Source organism: Scleropages formosus, chromosome 8 (assembly GCF_900964775.1).
Source record: "Scleropages formosus chromosome 8, fSclFor1.1, whole genome shotgun sequence".
NCBI classification, from domain to species: Eukaryota; Metazoa; Chordata; class Actinopteri; order Osteoglossiformes; family Osteoglossidae; genus Scleropages; species Scleropages formosus.
Genome location: NC_041813.1, coordinates 3,037,700 through 3,056,712, shown reverse-complemented (window position 1 = coordinate 3,056,712; position 19,013 = coordinate 3,037,700). Strand labels below are relative to the sequence as shown.

At 45.0% G+C, this 19,013-nt stretch overlaps 1 protein-coding gene across 1 annotated transcript in view; it reads right to left on the bottom strand.

Annotated features, from left to right (window-relative positions):
• The window catches only part of cdh23 (cadherin-related 23), a 201,967-nt gene that overhangs the window by 82,223 nt on the left and 100,731 nt on the right, over positions 1 to 19,013 (bottom strand). Inside the window, exons 11-12 of the mRNA XM_029254210.1 lie at positions 16,621 to 16,770; positions 14,274 to 14,432 (exon numbers count right to left, since the gene is read on the bottom strand). Coding sequence (XP_029110043.1) covers positions 14,274 to 14,432; positions 16,621 to 16,770 — 309 coding nt within the window. The remainder of the gene's footprint in view (positions 1 to 14,273; positions 14,433 to 16,620; positions 16,771 to 19,013) is intronic.

Genomic DNA, 19,013 nt, shown 5'->3' with positions numbered 1-19,013 from the left:
AACAACTCACCCACTAAGTTCCCCCAGGAGCCCTCAGTGCCCGAATGTGACCAGATCGATCTCCAAAAGCCATCGTGTTGCTTGTGACTGTTAAGACATGACGTGACACTGTTTACTGCAGCCGCTGACACTCTGCAACGGAGAGCCTTACAGGTTAACAACACATTATTATAGGTACTGCACTCCACACGTGCGATACACTGTTGTTCTCCAGCAGTTAATATCACTTTCTTCTCGTGGCCCAAAGAATAATTTTCAGTTTTCGCAGGTTTTGCGCTTTTCAATTCCAGGTGGGAAATCATGCGTAAACCTCTTAGTGAGAACCTACTAGTAAAAATACACTATGCTAAATAAACTGGTAGATGGATAGATTTTTAGTGGTAGGTCAGTCCAGATATAAATGATTTTAAAAGAGAAATTAAATACACACACACACGGTTCCCTACTTACGATGGTGTTACGTTCCGATAAACCCAGCGGAAGTTGAAAATATCGTAAGTCGAAATGTATTTAATACACCTAACCTACCGAACATCATTGCTTCTTATCCTTTAAGATGGTCGATTGCGAAAGACCAAGTTCTCGTGCGATGGCCGTTACGGGCCTGTGGCCTTCATGCTGGGTAATTATCTTGAGTTTCTACTCAAGAGTAACTGCCTTCCTCTTCTTCTCGCCAGTAGCAGGAGACACGGATGGGAGTTTCGTACACATGATGGATGCACGAAACACAACATAGATTCAGTATAGCGACCGGGTGACAGACTGGGAGATGCGGATCGCTGCTGATGTCCAGCATCACGAGAGAGTATCGTACCGCATATCGCTTGTTCGGGAAAAAAAAAAAAAAAAACAAAATTCAAAATCTGAAGTACGGTTTCTACTGAATGAATATCGCTATTGCACCATCGAAAATCGAAAAATCGTAAGACCATCGCAACTCGGGGACCGTTTGTATATACAGATGTGTATATACACATATACATATATATGAATTCTGGTTGAACTCGGGCAAAACAGAATAAATAAAATGGTGTGTATATGGCTATGTTGGTCTCTGTGCGGAAGTACCTGTGCTGAACAGAAGGCAGCACTAAAGTTTTTTTTTTTTAAATGATTATTTCTCGAAAACTTTTCGCTGGAAATTCGTAGCGGAACATCTGATCACCTGCAGGGCCGTCAAAATGGAGATGAATTCTGGATGTGGTCAGAAGTGTTTGTTTAGTTATGCGGCCCAAGTCGTATCGGTCATGGTTTGTGCACCATTGATCAACTGTACATCACGCAGAATGGCATACGCCGATTTGTTTACCACCCTCTGAGGTGCATATATCACTTGTGCTGGCATTATGTTCCAAATATAATTTTGTCTTTACTCAGCTTCAATAATTATGCACTGGTAATTAGATTGCAGACGACGCTCATTTCATTTTCATTTCAATTAGAGTTAAAAGCCACTTTCAGTGAAAAAATGTTGTAGTCGACATTATGCCAATTTAGCTCACTTTAAATAAATAAATAAATCGATATAGGTATATAGATTCTAGAGACCCGAAGATGGAGAATAAGGACACTCATATCCTACTTATAAGGTAATTTTAAAGTTAAATGACATGGAAAGGTCAACATTCAAACTGTCTCCAGTCATAACAGTCAGCGCTCACAAATATTCACTGATGGTCTACAAGAACGGCTAAGAAAAAAAAAGCAGGAACGTTGAAAGATAAATGCTACCAAAGGAGATAACCGTAGCTCTGACAGATGTCAAATAATTTCGATAAATATTCTCCCTCTAGAGAAACTTGCTGTTGTAATTAAACAAAGTTTTGCATACAAGGACATGCTCTCATTCCACGCGGGCACCTGATCAATCGGTTTGCCGGGCCGCTAATTAGCACCTTAATTAAACTCCCTTTGACAGTCCGCTTTAGTCAACAGGCAGCTAAGAGAGATGGAAGCTCACATTTGCCATACTGCCACGACTGAAAGACCACCATTATTCTTAGAGAAAAAGAGAAACAAGTTAAACGTGTAAAAGACAAAATACAGAAGCTCCTCGACTTACGATTTTTCGAAGCTACTATGGCGATATGCATTCGGTGGAACCGTACTTTGAATTTCGATCTGTTCTCGCACTTGCGACATGCGGTACGATTCTCTCTCCCGATGCTGGGCGATGGCAGCGAGCCGCAGCATCCACTCAACCAGGCTTGCAGTCTCTGTAGCGATCACGTCAACGAGTGTAAAGAAGCGATACTGTGTTGAAAGCATTTATTTCGTGTTTTCGCATCCCAACGTGTCTACTAAACACCCATGTGTGTCTGCTGTTTAAACTGACCCAGCTGTAGACTATGGTAAGTGTTCTGAGCACGTTTAAGGTAGACTAGGCTATGATGTTTGGTAGATGTGGTACTGCATTCTTTTTCGACTTACGATTTTTCCACTTACGACGGGTTTATCGGAACTTAACCCCACCGTTACTTGAGCAGCATCTGTACTATAATGTTTTGGAATTATTCTGTTATTTTTTTGGATTTTTACAAATGATTAAGTGATTTGCTGCTGCACACTGCTGTTGTGGAAACAGTTTGAGCTGCAAGTTTATCAAGGCGCCTTGGGCTGTTAGGGTCTCGTTCACCATCTGCTGGTTGCACTGAAGCCATTGTTTGAACAGATCTCTCGGTGCCAGAAGTTCCAGGTGTCAGTGAGTTTATCATTGAAAGGCAGCCCTAAAACAAGCGGTAGCAACTGTCTTTAAGGAGCGGAGGTTCCCAGCCATCAATCGGGCAAACTGTAGGTGTATATAGTCCATCCATTCGTTAGTAAAAGCTCAGATTTCTGGAATGTTCCACCTGCCGAGTACACAGCCTCCAGTTCGCACACCAATTATACACACTGACGATGGGTAATGAAGACCTTCCCACGAGGTCAGATCTCCTTCCCTCCTCTCCTCAGCTGATGCTCTCCCACTAGAAAGTGGATTACACCGTCCTCACTACCCTGGCGAAGAGCGCCGTATAGCTATCAATGACTAATCTCCCTCAATTAGCCATGAGCTAATTAGCAAAACACCTGCTCAATTTCCCGCACAAAGACACTAACCACAACATCCACAACAGAGCGGCAACTGACCGACATGAAAGCATTGAAACCATTACACTGGAAAAGCAGCCCGGAAGATAATTGAAAGAAAACCCATCTGTGGGCTGTTTGCTTTGGTCCTTCCCTTCCTCCAATTTGGAGCAAGCCGGCGCACGTTCAGCCGCTGACGGGGAAGAGGAGCCCTCGGCTTATCAGGCCCGGTCCGTCTCCAGGATCGTGAGGGGCCACCGTTCGCTCAGCTTTTATATCTTAAGCGACCTGGAATTTGAATTGACAGGCTCCCAAAATTGCTTTTCCGCCGGATCTCCCCCAGAAAAAAAAAAGAGCCGTCCGAAAGGAGAAACCAATTACAGCTTGTCAGGCTCCCTGTCAGCAAGACACGACCCCAACTTCAAAGACAGACGCCACCCTTCCTCAGCACCGTGCAACAAACACACGCGCACACGCACACACACGCGCACACACACACACACACACAGCCTACACATAACCACGCTGCGATGGAAGGAACCGACGGTGACCAGTGACACTCTGCATACTGTGACAGTGATTAGTGCGACCTCCACAACACATTTGTCCAGGCCTCAGAGCGTAGTCCTCCTGGCTTCCTCCTGCGGGCCTCTCTCTCTGCATGCTGGGAGTATGACCCAGACAGCTGTAACACAGCAACAGCCAGTAATAGAGATTCTGCCAAGGAACCTCTCGGCTTGGAACCCTTCCATCTCCTTCAACGGAATATCTCTGCCACATCCTTCGGACATCTCGCCCTACCTTAACCCCCTCATGCTTGCCCATATCAGCAATTCCAGCGGATTCGCTCTGCTCTCCTCGACACACCTCCGTGGCCCGATGTCCAGGTATCCCTACTCATGTAACTTTGTGTGAGTTTCAGAGTGTGTGTGTGTGTGTGTGTGCGCGTGTGGGAGCCCACTTGTAGTTCGAGGACACATACACACACTCTCAAACTGATGGCCACCTTATGCCCACCTGCCGCAAACAAAAAGCGGTGAGATACAGAGAGTCGGGAACTGAGGCCGGTGGAGGGGAACCAGGGTGACGGAAAGCATCCCTAAAACTCTTCCCGTGATTCTCACACTCCCCTCTACTTCACCCTCTGCAATACTGCAAAATTCATATCTGACAGCAAAAACTTTTCACTTGCATGGGGAAAAAAAAAAGTGACGGAAGTGGCCGGAAGAACTGTTATTAAAGCAAGGTAAACTGCACGTTTTTGAGTATGAGGAGTGTTTTCAGTGACTCATGGGCTTGAGTGATCTCAGCAATTTTGCACTTTTTCAAATTGTGATGTATTTACCAGTCCCCCGTTAACACACAATGTTATTTTGACTCCATTTCTGCCACTGCAGGAGAGGCTCTATGGTGGGAGGAAAGCAGGTTAACTCAAAAATGCTTTCTTTCTCCTTCTGTGGGCATTTAATTCCAGGAAAAAACCCAGAAACAGTCTGAATGCACCACCCTGGGGCGTCCCTGTCTACGTCTGCGCCGTATCGCCATTGGTCCTGAGACTCTTGTCAACAGTCAAGAGTATGACCGCTTGCCTGGCTGAGAGAAATTCCACAATCTGACGTATTCTGATGCATTTTAATACAAACCGCGGCGAGACGTCAATAGGGCACTGTCAGCGAGTGTGCCGTCACGCAGCTTCCATCCAGCAGTAAAGTGAATATCAGCACTGGATGAGGAGAGCAGGTTGTGTAAATGACTCTGGAAGACATGTGAGACTTCCTGCGAGTGTGTATGTGTGCGTGTTTGGGGGGGGATCGGTCATCGCCGGGATAAGAAAACTGTGACCTTTTTTCTTCGTAGTACATGTATTCATTTAACTGACACTTTTCAAACAAATTACAACATTATACTATTGTACTTACAATTATTTAGCCATTCATACAACCGAGTAATTTTTTACTGTGGGCGGGGGGGGATGACACACTCAACTTGTGTGCCCGGGTTCTCAAAGCCCCCTGTTGCATGTGGTATTTTGAGAAATGATGGGAGAGCACTCCGCAAGCTTACCGAAAGACATTTATTTCTGCCGAAAACAAAAGTCTTTGGAGGTGCGCTCTCCCATCATTGCTCAAAAACAATTTTTACTGGAGCAATTACCCGTTCAAGGGCACTGCGGCAGTAGGTGGGCTCAAACCCAGGACCTTCGGACTCAAACATAGCAGCTCTAACAACTGCATCACCCGCTGTTCCGGTAGTAACGGTAGTAGTATTTCATGTGTAGCTGACACCTTTGTCCAAGGGGAGTTCTCATGTGATACCTGTAAGAAGCTTGGTGCAGTGTGTGTCTACCCATCCACACAACAGAGCAATGGAACACACTCGCTTGCGTCGTCAAACACCACGATCAATTTAAGTTCTCCGGGTCACCTGAAACACATGTTTGGACTGTGGGAGGAAACCAGAGCACAGAGAAATATGCAAACTCCACACAGACTGAGCAGGGTTACTTGGTGATGCACCAGAAAAGGCTGTGACGAGATGCAGATACCAGATGAAGGAAGAACGCAGCCATTTCGCTATCGGCCTTTCAAGCGGAGGGGGGCTCGGCTAAAACACGAGGGGCTCCGGAGCTGGAAGGGGCTGATGGGCACAGTGATGTACTGATGGGGCGGTCGGCTTTCCGGCACCTGAAACGAGCGGCTCTGTGGTGTTGGCGAGTCAGGTGTAATGAGCACTTTGCTGCCCTCAGCAGTGTTTTTGCAGGAATGGGGGCGAACCCAGGCTGCACACAGGATAGTCTGAGACTGCTGCCATCTTACCAGAACTACTGAAGAAGGGTCAATGTGTGACTTCCTGTCTGGGTTACATAACCTGTTTCTGTTTAGAGTAAACATGAGGAAGTAAGAAGAAAAAAACAGCATGACAACTTACAGTACCACAGTGGAGCGAAAGAACCCCTTGTTTACATCTCTCACTCTCAGTGTGTGTATAGGCACTGATCAGCCACAACATTAAAACCACTTGACTAATTTTGTGTAGGTCCCCCTTGTGCCACCAAAACAGCTCTGACCCGTTGAGGTATGGACTCGATAAGACCTCTGAAAGTGTCCCGTGTTATCTAGCACCAAGACATTAGCAGCAGATCCTTTAAGTTGGGAGGTGGGGCCTTCATGGATCGGACATGTTTTTCCAGCACATCCCACAGATGCTCGATCGGATTGAGATCTGGGAAACTTGGAGGCCAAGTCAACACCTTGAACTTTTTAACAACTTTTGCAGTGTGGCAAGGCCACTGGGAATACCGCTTCCATGAAGAGGTGTATGTGGTCTGCAACAGTCTTTAGGCAGATGGTACATGTCAAAGTAACATCCACATGCGATGTGCTGTGTGTTCTGACACCTTTCCATCATGACCAGCATTAAGGTTCGCAGCAATTTGTGCTACAGTAGGTCTTCCGGGGGATCGGAGCAGACGGGCTAGCCTTCGCTCCCCACGCACATTAACGATCCTTGGGTGCCCATGACCCTGTCGCCGGTCCACCGGTTGTCCTTCCGTGGACCACTATTGGTAGGTACTAACCACTGCATACCAGAAACACCCCATAAGACCACCCCACAAGACCTAGCCATCACAATTTAGCCCTTGTCAAAGTCGCTCAGATCCTTACGCTTGTCCATTTTTCCTGCTGCCAACACATGAAAATCAAGAACTGACTGTTCACTTGCTGCCTAACATATCCCACCCCTTGACGGGTGCCATTGTAACGGGATAATCAATGTTATTCACTTTACCTGTCAGTGGTTTTAATGTTGTGCCTGATCGGTTGATTGGTGCATATGTATACGCACACACACACACACACACACACACACACACATTTTCAGAACCGCTTGTCCCATACGGGGTCGCGGGGCCTAACCCGGCAACACAGGGAGTAAGGCCGGAGGGGGAGGGGACACACCCAGGACGGGACGCCAGTCCATCGCAAGGCACCCCAAGCGGGACTCGAACCCCAGACCCACCCGAGAGCAGGACCGTGGTCCAACCCACTGCGCCACCGCACCCCCGCAGTGCATATGTATATATACGCTGTATGTGTGTGTGCGTGCGTACTACCACTCACATACGCATATATTACGCAATGTTTAGCCAATACCTTTGTCCACAGCAACTTACAGTGTGAGCTGTGTGTATACTAAGCTGCGTACAATGATTTACCCAGGTGGGTAATGTAGTGTTATTTTAGGGTAAGCACCTTATCATGGATACTGCAGTGGGAGCAGGACTCTAACCACTGTCCTGTCTGACACCAGAAGGAAAAGGTATACATTTGTATCTAATGTTTGTTATTAGGAAACCTTGAACTGTTAAGGGTTCATCAGTTTTAAAGTAACAATCGGCCTTGCAAACACTAACACCGGCTGTCAGAGTCCAAGACATGAAAAAACCCAAAGTGACAACAAACTGCGAATACTGAAACGCTGACTTAAAGTGTAAATTTATAACATCAAAGAAGATGTTTTTAAGAGTTAGAAAGTACCCAAAGTTACAGCGTAGAAGAGTCGCCGCTCTTGTGCAACGTCGCTCAATTGAGATTCACGGTGCTGTCGCCACTTCCCACGGCGAGACGGGATCGCATCAAACCGTCTCGGCACAAGGAAAGATCGGTCGTGATTGGAAAGGACGTGTTGTAGCCAACGTGCCCTATTCCCGCAGGCCAAGGCCTGGTCCCTGTTGACGGAGGATGCGTCCAAGGCTGTTCAGCAGAAATACACAAGCATGGTTACTCTGAGTTGTATGTTGATTTGGAGAAAAGAATCTGCTAAATGAACAAATATTGTGGCGCAGGCAGCGTTTAGTAGAACACCGACACACAGGGAAATAATGCTGTCGGTTCGAGGACCCCTATTCCTCAAGGAGCTGCACCTCCAGCCAGTCTTCCCAGCCTGCTTAGCGCCCCCCAGGCTTTCTCCCTCTCCTGCTGCCAAGCACAGTCGCACCAGTATATTCCCCGTAAATCCCCCCAGCGGTTGAACACTCGACTCCAATTTTCCCACAATACAACTATTTACAAGTTTCCCACCCAAACTCACGGTAACACGGGTCATTACAATATAAATATCAATGTAAATACACTGTGTCCCGTCAGTTTTTTATTACAAAATGAATATGTGACGTCCTATAATAAACTGACAGCAAGTGAAAAAAAATTGCAATAATTACAATTACTTTAATTGCTGTAGTTATAGGAATGAAAATAACTATTGTAATTTTTAATACTTGTAATTTACATTTCATAGTACACAGGATGAGCAAAGGAAAATTGTATATAATATCAGGATGAAATATGAAATGTTGCTAAATATAATAAGGGGGTTAATTCCCTCTAAAGTGGAATTTTTCCTTCTCTTGGTATTTAGAAGTAAGACAACGATGAGAAGGTGTTGAGCAGAAGCAGTTGAGGAACGGTCGTTCCCGCTCTTCCATGTGTCTATGGTGACACACAGCTACAGCTGTGACGCCGGCACTCTATAATAGAACCTATTCCACATTCTCGGGCCGTGTCCTCATGCAAGTGATGTATATTTCCTTCAAAAGGCCATAAACCATGCGGCGACACGCCCGGCTTCGGCAGCACCCAGGAGTGACGCGCTTTGCGTTCGACGCTGAGCTCGACTGCAACGGCGGCCCGAGTGCAGGCGACCGAAAGGGCTCGGCTTCTGGACGGGGGGCGACTTACGAAAGGAGAGCGGAGCCAGAGAGGAGCCGTTGTCACGAGCTGATGGCAACACTCAAATAAGTACTTACGGACACACGCATACACACAAAGAAACACTCAGAGTGGCACGCGCATGCACACACACACAAACAGAAAACATAAAAATCCATTACCAATGTAATGAATAAAGCAAAGATAGAAACCCAAAATATAATTTGAGGTATTAAATAAGGAATGAAAAGCTGCAAACAGACCCAAAGCCAACAAAGGAAAATACAAAGAGCAATTTTGCTGATATGAGGAATTGGGAGTACTGCACTCTCCAGGGTATGTGGAAAGAGACAGCTATGACTGAAAATAAATCACAATAAATATTTATAATGATAAGTAATGTGGCAGCTGATAAATATTAAAGCCAGCACTGTGTATGGTGAATGGGCGGGGGGGGCTCTCTCTTTGGTATGGTGCTAAAACCACACATGGGCACTGGCATACACAGACACAGACACAGACACACACACACACACACACACACACACACACACACACACACACAGATATACAAGAGGCACACAAACACAGACACACACAGACATACAAAGACAAATACACAGTCATGCTCACACAGTATTATTATTATTATTATTATTATTCTTATAATACCTTTCTCCCAGGGGACTTAGAGTTTTAGGTTTGTATAATAAGCTATTTACAGGCATTCAAAATTAAATAAAAAATTTAATAAATACCTTGATGGGGGGTGGAGACACAAAGACGCCCGTACACAGATGCACCGACACTCACACGCAGACATTACATGTGTATCGAGAGGGATTTTGATATTGTGATTTAATAATAATAATGGGATTTAATAATGTGATAAGCAGCGGTGCCACTTTCTGTGTGAACAGGCGCAGCTGTGCGAGGGTGTCGCTCGGCACAGGGCGGCCTATAGGCACGATGCCTTTCAGGACACAGGCAAATTTTCACGCACAGGTTGTCATTTTGCAGGCGATGCTGAGACACCACAGACAGAGCACCGCTGGTAAGTGCAATCAATTAGCTGATGGTAAAAGGGTTCTAAGTGGTGCCTGTGTGTCCCTGCCTGCCTGGTTCGCTCACTTCCAGCACTGACACTTCAATTACTGGTACAGTTGGATGCGATCACTTCCGATCACGTCTCTCAAGACTTGCTATTGTTCTTCTCCTGGGAATGTTTTTTAAGTAAACGCACTGGTAATTGCTTTGCTTGATCACTCTGCCAGTAAAGTTCATTTCGAATTTTGGATTCGGGCAGGCGGATATACTGCAGTGTAATGCGGTATAATAAAAACGAGTTCCCTGAGTGACACACTCTAATCGCCTTTTGATTACATTTCTCACAGGCGCGCGCGCGCACACACACACACACGCATGTGCACACTGTGCTACCAATAATGAGCCCATTCGTTCATCGATACACACATCTTAGTGCATTTACTTAGCTTCATACATGCTATGCAAGCATACCTTTACACATGTGTGAGTTCACTGCGAACACACAAGCGCCCGCACACAACACCCGTAACGGATAAATCTCCATTAGGCTGCAGCAGCAGGGACTTTGCGCAGTGGCTGCACGCTGACCTTGTGAGACGCAATCAGAGCGCTTCACTCAGGGTGACACCGACACTGCAGCGGCTGTCTGTCTCACTGCCCGCCGCCGACGGCCCATCTCTCACCCAGCCATAAAGACATCAACACCCCTTAAAAGGTATTTATGAATGTGGCTGTAATGAATGGAGCAAACAGATGTTTTGCAGCGAGAGAGGGCCTGTCCTGCCACAGTCCACGGGCAAACAGAGGATGACATCTGTTGACTGCGTTAACTGCGGTTGGGATGGGGGACGCGGGGGTGCGACGTTCTCTCGGCAGAGCACTGAGGTCCCTTGAACCGATTACTCTCCGAAACATCTGAAACTCGGGAGCGTACCCGTTTTCGTCTCACGTTTCTGCACTTTTTTAGCGAGAGCTACAGACGCCCTTCGACTTACGAAAATAGACCGCTCTTCAACCCCTTACGTAAGTCAAAGGCTACGTATGTCGGATTCCCAACCCCGCACCATTCATCATAATAACATGAACAATTTTTCCATCTCAGTTATTGCACCTTTACGTTTCTTCGTTAATACTGTTGTTTTCATGCTAGCTGTTCCTTTCACTGCTCCTTTATACGAGCAGCATCCTTCACTATCGCATTTCGATATGGCTAAAGCTGGTTCCCGTGCTGCAGGCGATAATTTTTGTCAACCTTCATATTTCCTTATTATGTTTAACTTCATCTCCAAATCAATTGCTGTACGCTTTCGAGACGCCTCTCGTTTTCCTTCAAGTGCACATTTACCACCAGGGGAAATGGGTAGAAATTATGCGAAAAAAGCAGTACGCTAACTAGAGGAGATGCGTTCGTGGCTCAAAACATGCAAGAACTGGGAAAATGCAGCTTCCTGCCTTGTCTGATTACGCCGACTTGCGCTTAACGTATTTCAGATGTTTTGCGTAAAATAAAAGCGTTTTCCTCAATAATGTGTATGCCGGGAATTTTTTTTTTTACGTAAATCCGGATTTACGTAAATTGAATTAACGTACGTAGTGCGGCGTCGGTATACGAAAAATACCCAGTGGTTCTCACTGACTGCAGCAAAGCTTTTGACCATGTTGATCATATTAAAATATGGAATGATAAATGGGGGGGACCTACTGCCTGAACACCCCGAGGAAGAACTTCTGAGCTGGACGGGAGGCCTCGATTAAAAGAGATCAGAGAGAAACCAAATGTTAAGCAGTAAAACAGGGCTGCATACTTCCCCCTTACCTTTTTAACTTGTGCATACAACACTTTCTGAGCGAAGCTCGAGAAAAAGTACATTCGATAATTGGTGGAAGGAATATCGGCTGTGACCGATATAGGGACAACGCCACATCAAGAGCAAAGAAAGACGTAGACCTTTGATTTGAAAAAAGAAATGACCGAAGAATAGAAATTCAGTTCAGAGCAGGAAGCAAGGCTAGAGTTAAATATGAAGAAAACAAAAACCGTGGCAGCTGGAAGAGCAGCAAATATTAGTTTTGACGGTGAAGACATAGAATTTGTTGACATTGCCTGGCTCTTGGGGGTCAGTAATGAACAATAAGGGATCTAGCAGTATATGAGATATGCTGAAGGCAAACAAATGTGCTGATGAACCCACAAGAATTATTATTACAAATGTTCAATATTTACATACCTTCATTTCGCTGATGCTTTTCTCCAAAACGACTTACACTGTGACGTTACTTACAATTATTCACCCATTTATACAGCTGGGCAATTTTCACTGGAGCAATTTTAGGGCAAGTACCTTGCTCAAGGCCACTACGGCTGGAGGTGGGATTCAAACCGACAACCCAAAGGCAACAACTCTGACCACCATGCTGCCAGCTGCCGCTGAGATAGTACTTTCTGTAATGTTATATGGATGTGCAAGCTGAACATTAAAGGAAAATCAGGATAGCAGACATGTAGACCCCTCTGAACGGCGGTGCTGGAGGAGACTTTGACAGGTACCTTGGGCAGCCAGGAAGACAAACCGATGGATGTTCAGTCAAAACATAGTGGAACTCCCAATAGCAGCACAAATGATGAGAGGTTAGGATGTTTTTGTACACGTCATTTGTGCAAAAAACTGGAAAAGATGGGAAATGATGGAGGAAAAAAAGAGGACAACCAATAACTGGACAGATGGACATACCTCTTAAAACACTGCAGACACAAGTGCAGGACAACTATTAACTATTTATGTGGTTTTCAAGAGTTGACGCCGATCAAATGTTTGAAAATAAATATTTCAAAGCTGCACTTACTGAAGTACCATTTGAAAAGTGATTTAAACTTTAAATTTAGATTGATATGAACTTCAAATATAGTCATCCTTCTGCTTTAAATAACTACAAATGAAAAGGTGAGCATTGCAGGGGACCATGTGCTGTGCCATTGCAGGGCTCACGCGCACGCACACGCACACCCACCCACACCTACCCACACACACACACGCACGCTCTCAGGGACTCGGTCACCATTTCAGCTGAACAGCCTGTCACGGAATGTGGGAGGAAGCTACAGCAGCAGGAGGAAACCCACAGGAATTGAGCTGGGGCCAGATTGGAACCTGCAGCCTCCTCCCCACACCTGTCAGACCCCCCATCCCACTCTCAACCCCCCTGCGCCACCCAAACTGTAAACAAAGCCCTGCAATTACACACACCTCCCTCCACACCTTTGCACACACTGCGCAGGCTGGTGCACTCAATCACACACACACACACACACACACACACACACACACACACACACACACACACACACACACACGCAGGCAAATGCGACAGTGGCCGTATGGCTCTGGTGTTTCCACGTATCCGGGGGGTGGGTTACCCGGAGCTGCGCGGTAATTGGGCTCTTCCCTCAGCCCTGACAGACTCGGTAGGGGAAGGCCTTGATGTGATGTGTCTGCCAGGTCTCTTCGTGGTCCCTGAGGCTTGTTCTCTGACAGGGGCCAGAACTTCGGGCCGACACTCTGGGCTCATGTCATAGCTGCGTGTTCAAGCGGCCCCAAAAATATGACGGGTTCGGTATGTTCATAGGGGGTGGGTTTCATCATGAGCTCTTTTAAGATTTTTTCTGTCGAATGACAGAGAACAAAACACTGGTGACCCTCCGGGGAGAGGGTTCGGTGGCCCCGCAAACTGGCAGTGCCAGTGTATCACAACATGTGGCAAGGTGTCACAGGCAGAAAAACACACAACGGGTCGTGCTGAACAACAAACATTCATATTCAAATGACATTCATCCCCGTTGTTTAAATGTTATGGTATTTATCTCACCATCGTTTGTATACCCTTCAAAAAAATACTAAAAGGTCTATTTTGTTGTTCAGACAACTGAATTCACTTGTCATTTTACTAGTGGCGTATAAACTATTCATAAGCAAACCTTGAATGAAATTGTAGCCCACGTTAAATTTTTTTTTTCCCTGATACGATCTGACATTTCTTTGGATAAAACTATTGACAAATTCCTTTTCTAACAGGCGCTGATTCACAGAAAAAATGGAAAACACACTGAGAACCAACTGAATTTTAAAAGTACGCACAAAGAGAAAGGACTAAGGAAACGGGAGCCGCACTAATATTTTTTTTCTGAGGACTCCAGACTCAAAAGGGGAGAGAAGCCAGAACAAGAGACAGAGCATCATAAAAAATCTCTGCCATCAGTAGTGTTTTCATGTGGTACTGCAGCTCACTGTCGAACAGCGTTCGCATCTCGCTGTTGTACTGCGACAAAGGCACCCCAAAGAGCCCTTTGTTTGCCAGTAAATACACTGTATGATTTATGATCTGCAAAGCCACAGATGACATATTCTGCCCCTGATAACATCAGTTATAGGACAGGAGGAAATGGCAACTCACCTGGATCCTGACCAGCGATGTCCCGCTGGGTGTGTTCTCAGGCAGGCTGATGTTGTACAGTGATGTGCTGAAGATGGGTCGGTTGTCATTCTCGTTGATCAAGTCGATGAAGACGCGCGCGAACCCCACGTGCTCCAGCAGTGACTCGTTGGCATAGAGCTGTGGGGGAACGAGGTGGAGGAGTGTTAACGGGGTAAAAAAAAATATATATATATATATATGTATATATCCAATTTTTTTCCCCCATGGTACTCTTCCACATACCTCCGCAGGGGGGTGGCACTTTTAGTCAAATATTCCCAAACTTTACAACTTTATAATTCCCAGTGTGGTTCACCTTCTCAGAAATTCAAATTCAATAATATTGCAAGGCTAAAATACATGAAGACAAATAGTTGATGTACAGTATGTACAAAATGCGAACGTAGCAACAGATTTTGACAATATACAATTCAATAGATACATAAGCACAGCATATAATATATGCAATTCATACTGTATTACAATGAAAGCAAAATTTGGTTTAATGCTGCTAAATGTTATGGTAATTAATAATGGTAAATATTGTTCAAATTTTAAATAGTATTTTTTTGAAAAGGTTACTCAGCAGTCAAGTCATGTGTGATGGTGGGGAAACACACACACACAGTTATGGGCTTTTTGCTGCACTGTGAAAATGTAGAAAGGTAGTTTTTGTTCTGCTACAGTGCAAGCACGATGAATGAAAGTGACAAGAAACACAGCGCAGTCGTTCGGTGGCGTTTGTGGAGGAAACCGCAGCTCGCTGCCTCGAGGTGAGCGGCAACAAGGGACGGAACACAAACCACTTGTGGCTTTAAACATTGTATTGGATTCTGATTCCGAAGCGATAAAAACATACTGAATAAACCTGGATTTTTAAGCAAATGCAAGTACTGAAAAACGCTCTTCCCGGTAAAAGATGGTATTTTCAGCTGAAATGCAGGACTATTTCTCCACTTTCTTATGATATCACTTTTAGATATTGACTGCTGTGTCATCCACAAGTGAAGGTGATATCATCTTATCATTTCTGTTGAGAACTAATGGATTTTGTACACGTAACTGCGACCACTGGGCTATATATTCCCAAAAAAATCTAATCTTAAATAAATCATAAGGTATTTTGAGTATGGGTGGCTCATCGAGTAGCGCTGCGGCCTCCTGGTCCGTTGGGGCATAGGTTCGAATCCGATTTAGTTTCAGAGGAGTTTGCGTGTCCTCGGTGTGTTATCGTGGGTTTTCGCTGGGTACTCCGGCATCCTGCCGCCTCAGCCTAAAGATGTGTTTCTCTTGAATTCATGATTCTGAATTGCCCTTATTGATCTCGTCCATAGTGTAACCCGACTAGTGTGGGATAGGATCCGGACCACGATGACCCTAACTTGGACAAATGGCTTAATGATACTGATGTGTGAATGTTTTGACTGTCACATGTTTTTAGTGGTATTTCTCATATTCCATCATCATAATAATATTTGGGTCTTTATATGATAGATCCCCTGTTTTATGGCTGTGTGATTGATATGCATACATTTTCACATGCACAGAGAGCTTCTGCCATGTTGCTCGAGGTACTCATACGTTCAGCTGGAACCCTGTGCTGCCGAGTGGAAAGAATTGCTCGTTTCACCCAAACATGCCAGACTATCACTTGATCGTGCCAACAAGGATTCCTCTGTTCAGTATTTAGTGACGTAAATCAATGTAAAACGACAGTAAGAAATCAGCTTGTAAAACCCATAACCTACCGTTGTCAAGCTATTTCATAAGATGATGGTAGGATATTAAAAAATAAATACATTTTTATATTTCACACAATTTCTTTGCAGTATTCCACACACACACACACACACACACACATTTTCAGAACCACTTGTCCCATACGGGGTCACGGGGAACCGGAGCCTAAATACATTTTTATATTTCACACAATTTCTTTGCAGTATTCCACACACACACACACACACACACACACACACACACACACACATTTTCTAAACCGCTTGTCCCAAGTGGGGTCGCGGAGAACCGGAGCCTAACCCGGCAACTCAGGGCGTAAGGCCGGAGGGGGAGGGGACACACCCAAGACGGGACGCCAGTCCGTCGCAAGGCACCCCAAGCGGGACTCGAACCCCAGACCCACCGGAGAGCAGGATCCGGTCCAACACACTGCGCCACCGCGCCCCCCTGCAATATTCCAGTCAGTTCCTATTGTGCGTGTGTACTTACGTACATATTTTATTCAACCGTTACGAGAAAAAGCACCTCGGAAACAGGCATTTGCAGGTGTGCGTTTATATTTGAGGCCTGTGCGGTTTGTACTTACAGAAAAGCTGTAGCTCCTGATGGTCTCGAAATCCAGGGGCACAGCAACACGCACCCTGATGTCCGCCCGGCCCTGCACGGAGGTGGGCGAAATGGTGAAGTGCTCCGAGTTGTTTCCCGTGAGGAACACCTGGAACATGCTGTTAGGGCCCTAAGAGTGGTGGGAATGATAAATAAAGGAGAGGCAGACAAATCAAAACAAGAATAAAAAGGGAGAATTCAATTAATTAAATTCAATTCAGTTGTCTCATAAGAACATGATCTGAAGTGACAAGCTCAGTGGAAACAAAATGTGTCATATGTGCAAGAAGCATTATTTAACATCATCTTACCTACAATAACTGTATTTTGGTTAATAACTAAACAACTGTTATTTTGGAATAATATAATTATTTCCAATATATTTACTGGAAATAATTCTTTAAAATTATTTAAACAATTGTATCACTTATTTATAATTATTATTATTTTGCTAAATAATTATTTGGAAAAATAACTTCATAAGACTACTGGGGGAACATGAGAAATCTGAGTAAGTGTGTGTGTGTGTGTGTGTGTGTGTGTGTGTGTGCATGCACATGGGTTATGTGCAAACTTTATTGATATTTCCCAGCCTATTCCATGAAAACTAGAATGTGACTGCGCGTGCATCTTAATTAGTGTTCAACATCAGTTCTTCTCAATTTTGGCGCACGTAAAGATGCAAACACAACACACTGCATCGAAAAAGCAAAGAGCTGCTGAAGGCACTCAGATAACCGCCATCAAACAGATTAAGTGACGGAAAATCAAAGGCCCCCAGCATCTTCATTACCATCCACCGTCTTTACTCTCACCGTCCCTCGCACTCTCGCTGCATAATCAAACACCGAGCAGCAGGTAGCAGGAGCACAGCTACCATGAGGGTGGGCATAATTCATGGCCAGAAGGGCCCTGCTGAGACAGAGGGTCAAGCACCTCTTCAAAAACAGATCTGTTCTGTACTGGCTGACAGGGTAGACAGATTGGCAGTAAATTATCATAATCAAATTTGATTTACCAGTCAAATTTAATAGTCAGTACCTGCTTATCTGTCCCTCTCCCAAGGTACACAGGGGAATGAGCGTGCGCGCACACACACACACACACGCAGATGTGCTGGGATATGAGCATAACTGGCTCTTTGACTGCCCAGAATACTATGAAACAGGACAGACATGGTGTACTGTAAAGTCCGCTCATTAGACAGATACAGGGCAGTCCAATCAATAGCACCATCGCCCTTGATTATTTCTTCTGTGGCCATCGCTACACTAATCCCGCATATCTTCCTCTCATCGCCTCTCCATCTCAGCTCAATATTTTCTCTTCACCTTTCCCTGTTGGTACTGGAGTAGCCCCCCGCCGCAATCGTCATGTCATTCCCTTTGTCGGTGCGTATTAGGGTCAAGGATGCGTCCTTATAGTAGCGCAGAATCTAAAGGACCACCGTTCTGCGGTCAAATGTGAATGTGGTTAGTGCCAGGAAATCTATCATCTCCAGAGGTAGGGAAATGATAAGAACCCCCTGCATTTCTCACACACACACACACACACACACACACACACACACACACACACACACACACAGAGCACAGAAACACACCACTGTCCCGTTCCATTTGGCGGCAAAGCGGAGCGGTTCGTGATGAAGACGAGCCGATTGATCCACGGAGGGAAAATTGTTTCAGAGTTCAATAAACATTTAACCTGAAGTGTACCATTTCTGAAAAGAACAAAGGGGAAAAGATAAAAGGGTGGGGAAATAAATAAACAACGACATCAGAGACCCCCTTAAACGGTACCACTTCTCCACACATGGTCAAGGATCGTTTCGGGCTTTCGTAACGATTACCTGAATACCTTTTATCCGAAGTGCATAAATCACAGACTGCTAGGATGGAATGGAATTATAAATATACAACATGTCAGCAGCCCAGAAAGAACACGAATGCGAACCATGCATGATACATATCCAATGGAAACATTTGTAGTGTACTTCTGAAGCCTAATCACACACACTTTAAGTAGGGAAATGAAGGATTTGATGATGCAGTGAGCTCGGGATGACACTGATGCTCAGGAGTCATTTCAATCACAGGACACAAGTCTGTTCACAAGTAGGCAATATAATCGTATAAATATTTTAAAGATCATTTTTGCTGCCACATTTATTGCTTTTGGTCTCAAAACAGGGACAAAAGTGGTCTGACTGTGGCTCTGCAATCCCAGTTTACCACTTTAAACATGTTGCTTTGTAGACTTTAATATGTTGAGTTCTGGTTTAAGCTGCAAACTCGACATAGTACTGTTTATAAAGAAATATGTCACAGACAATGGAAAAATATCTAAATAAAATACTGACAAATATTTACG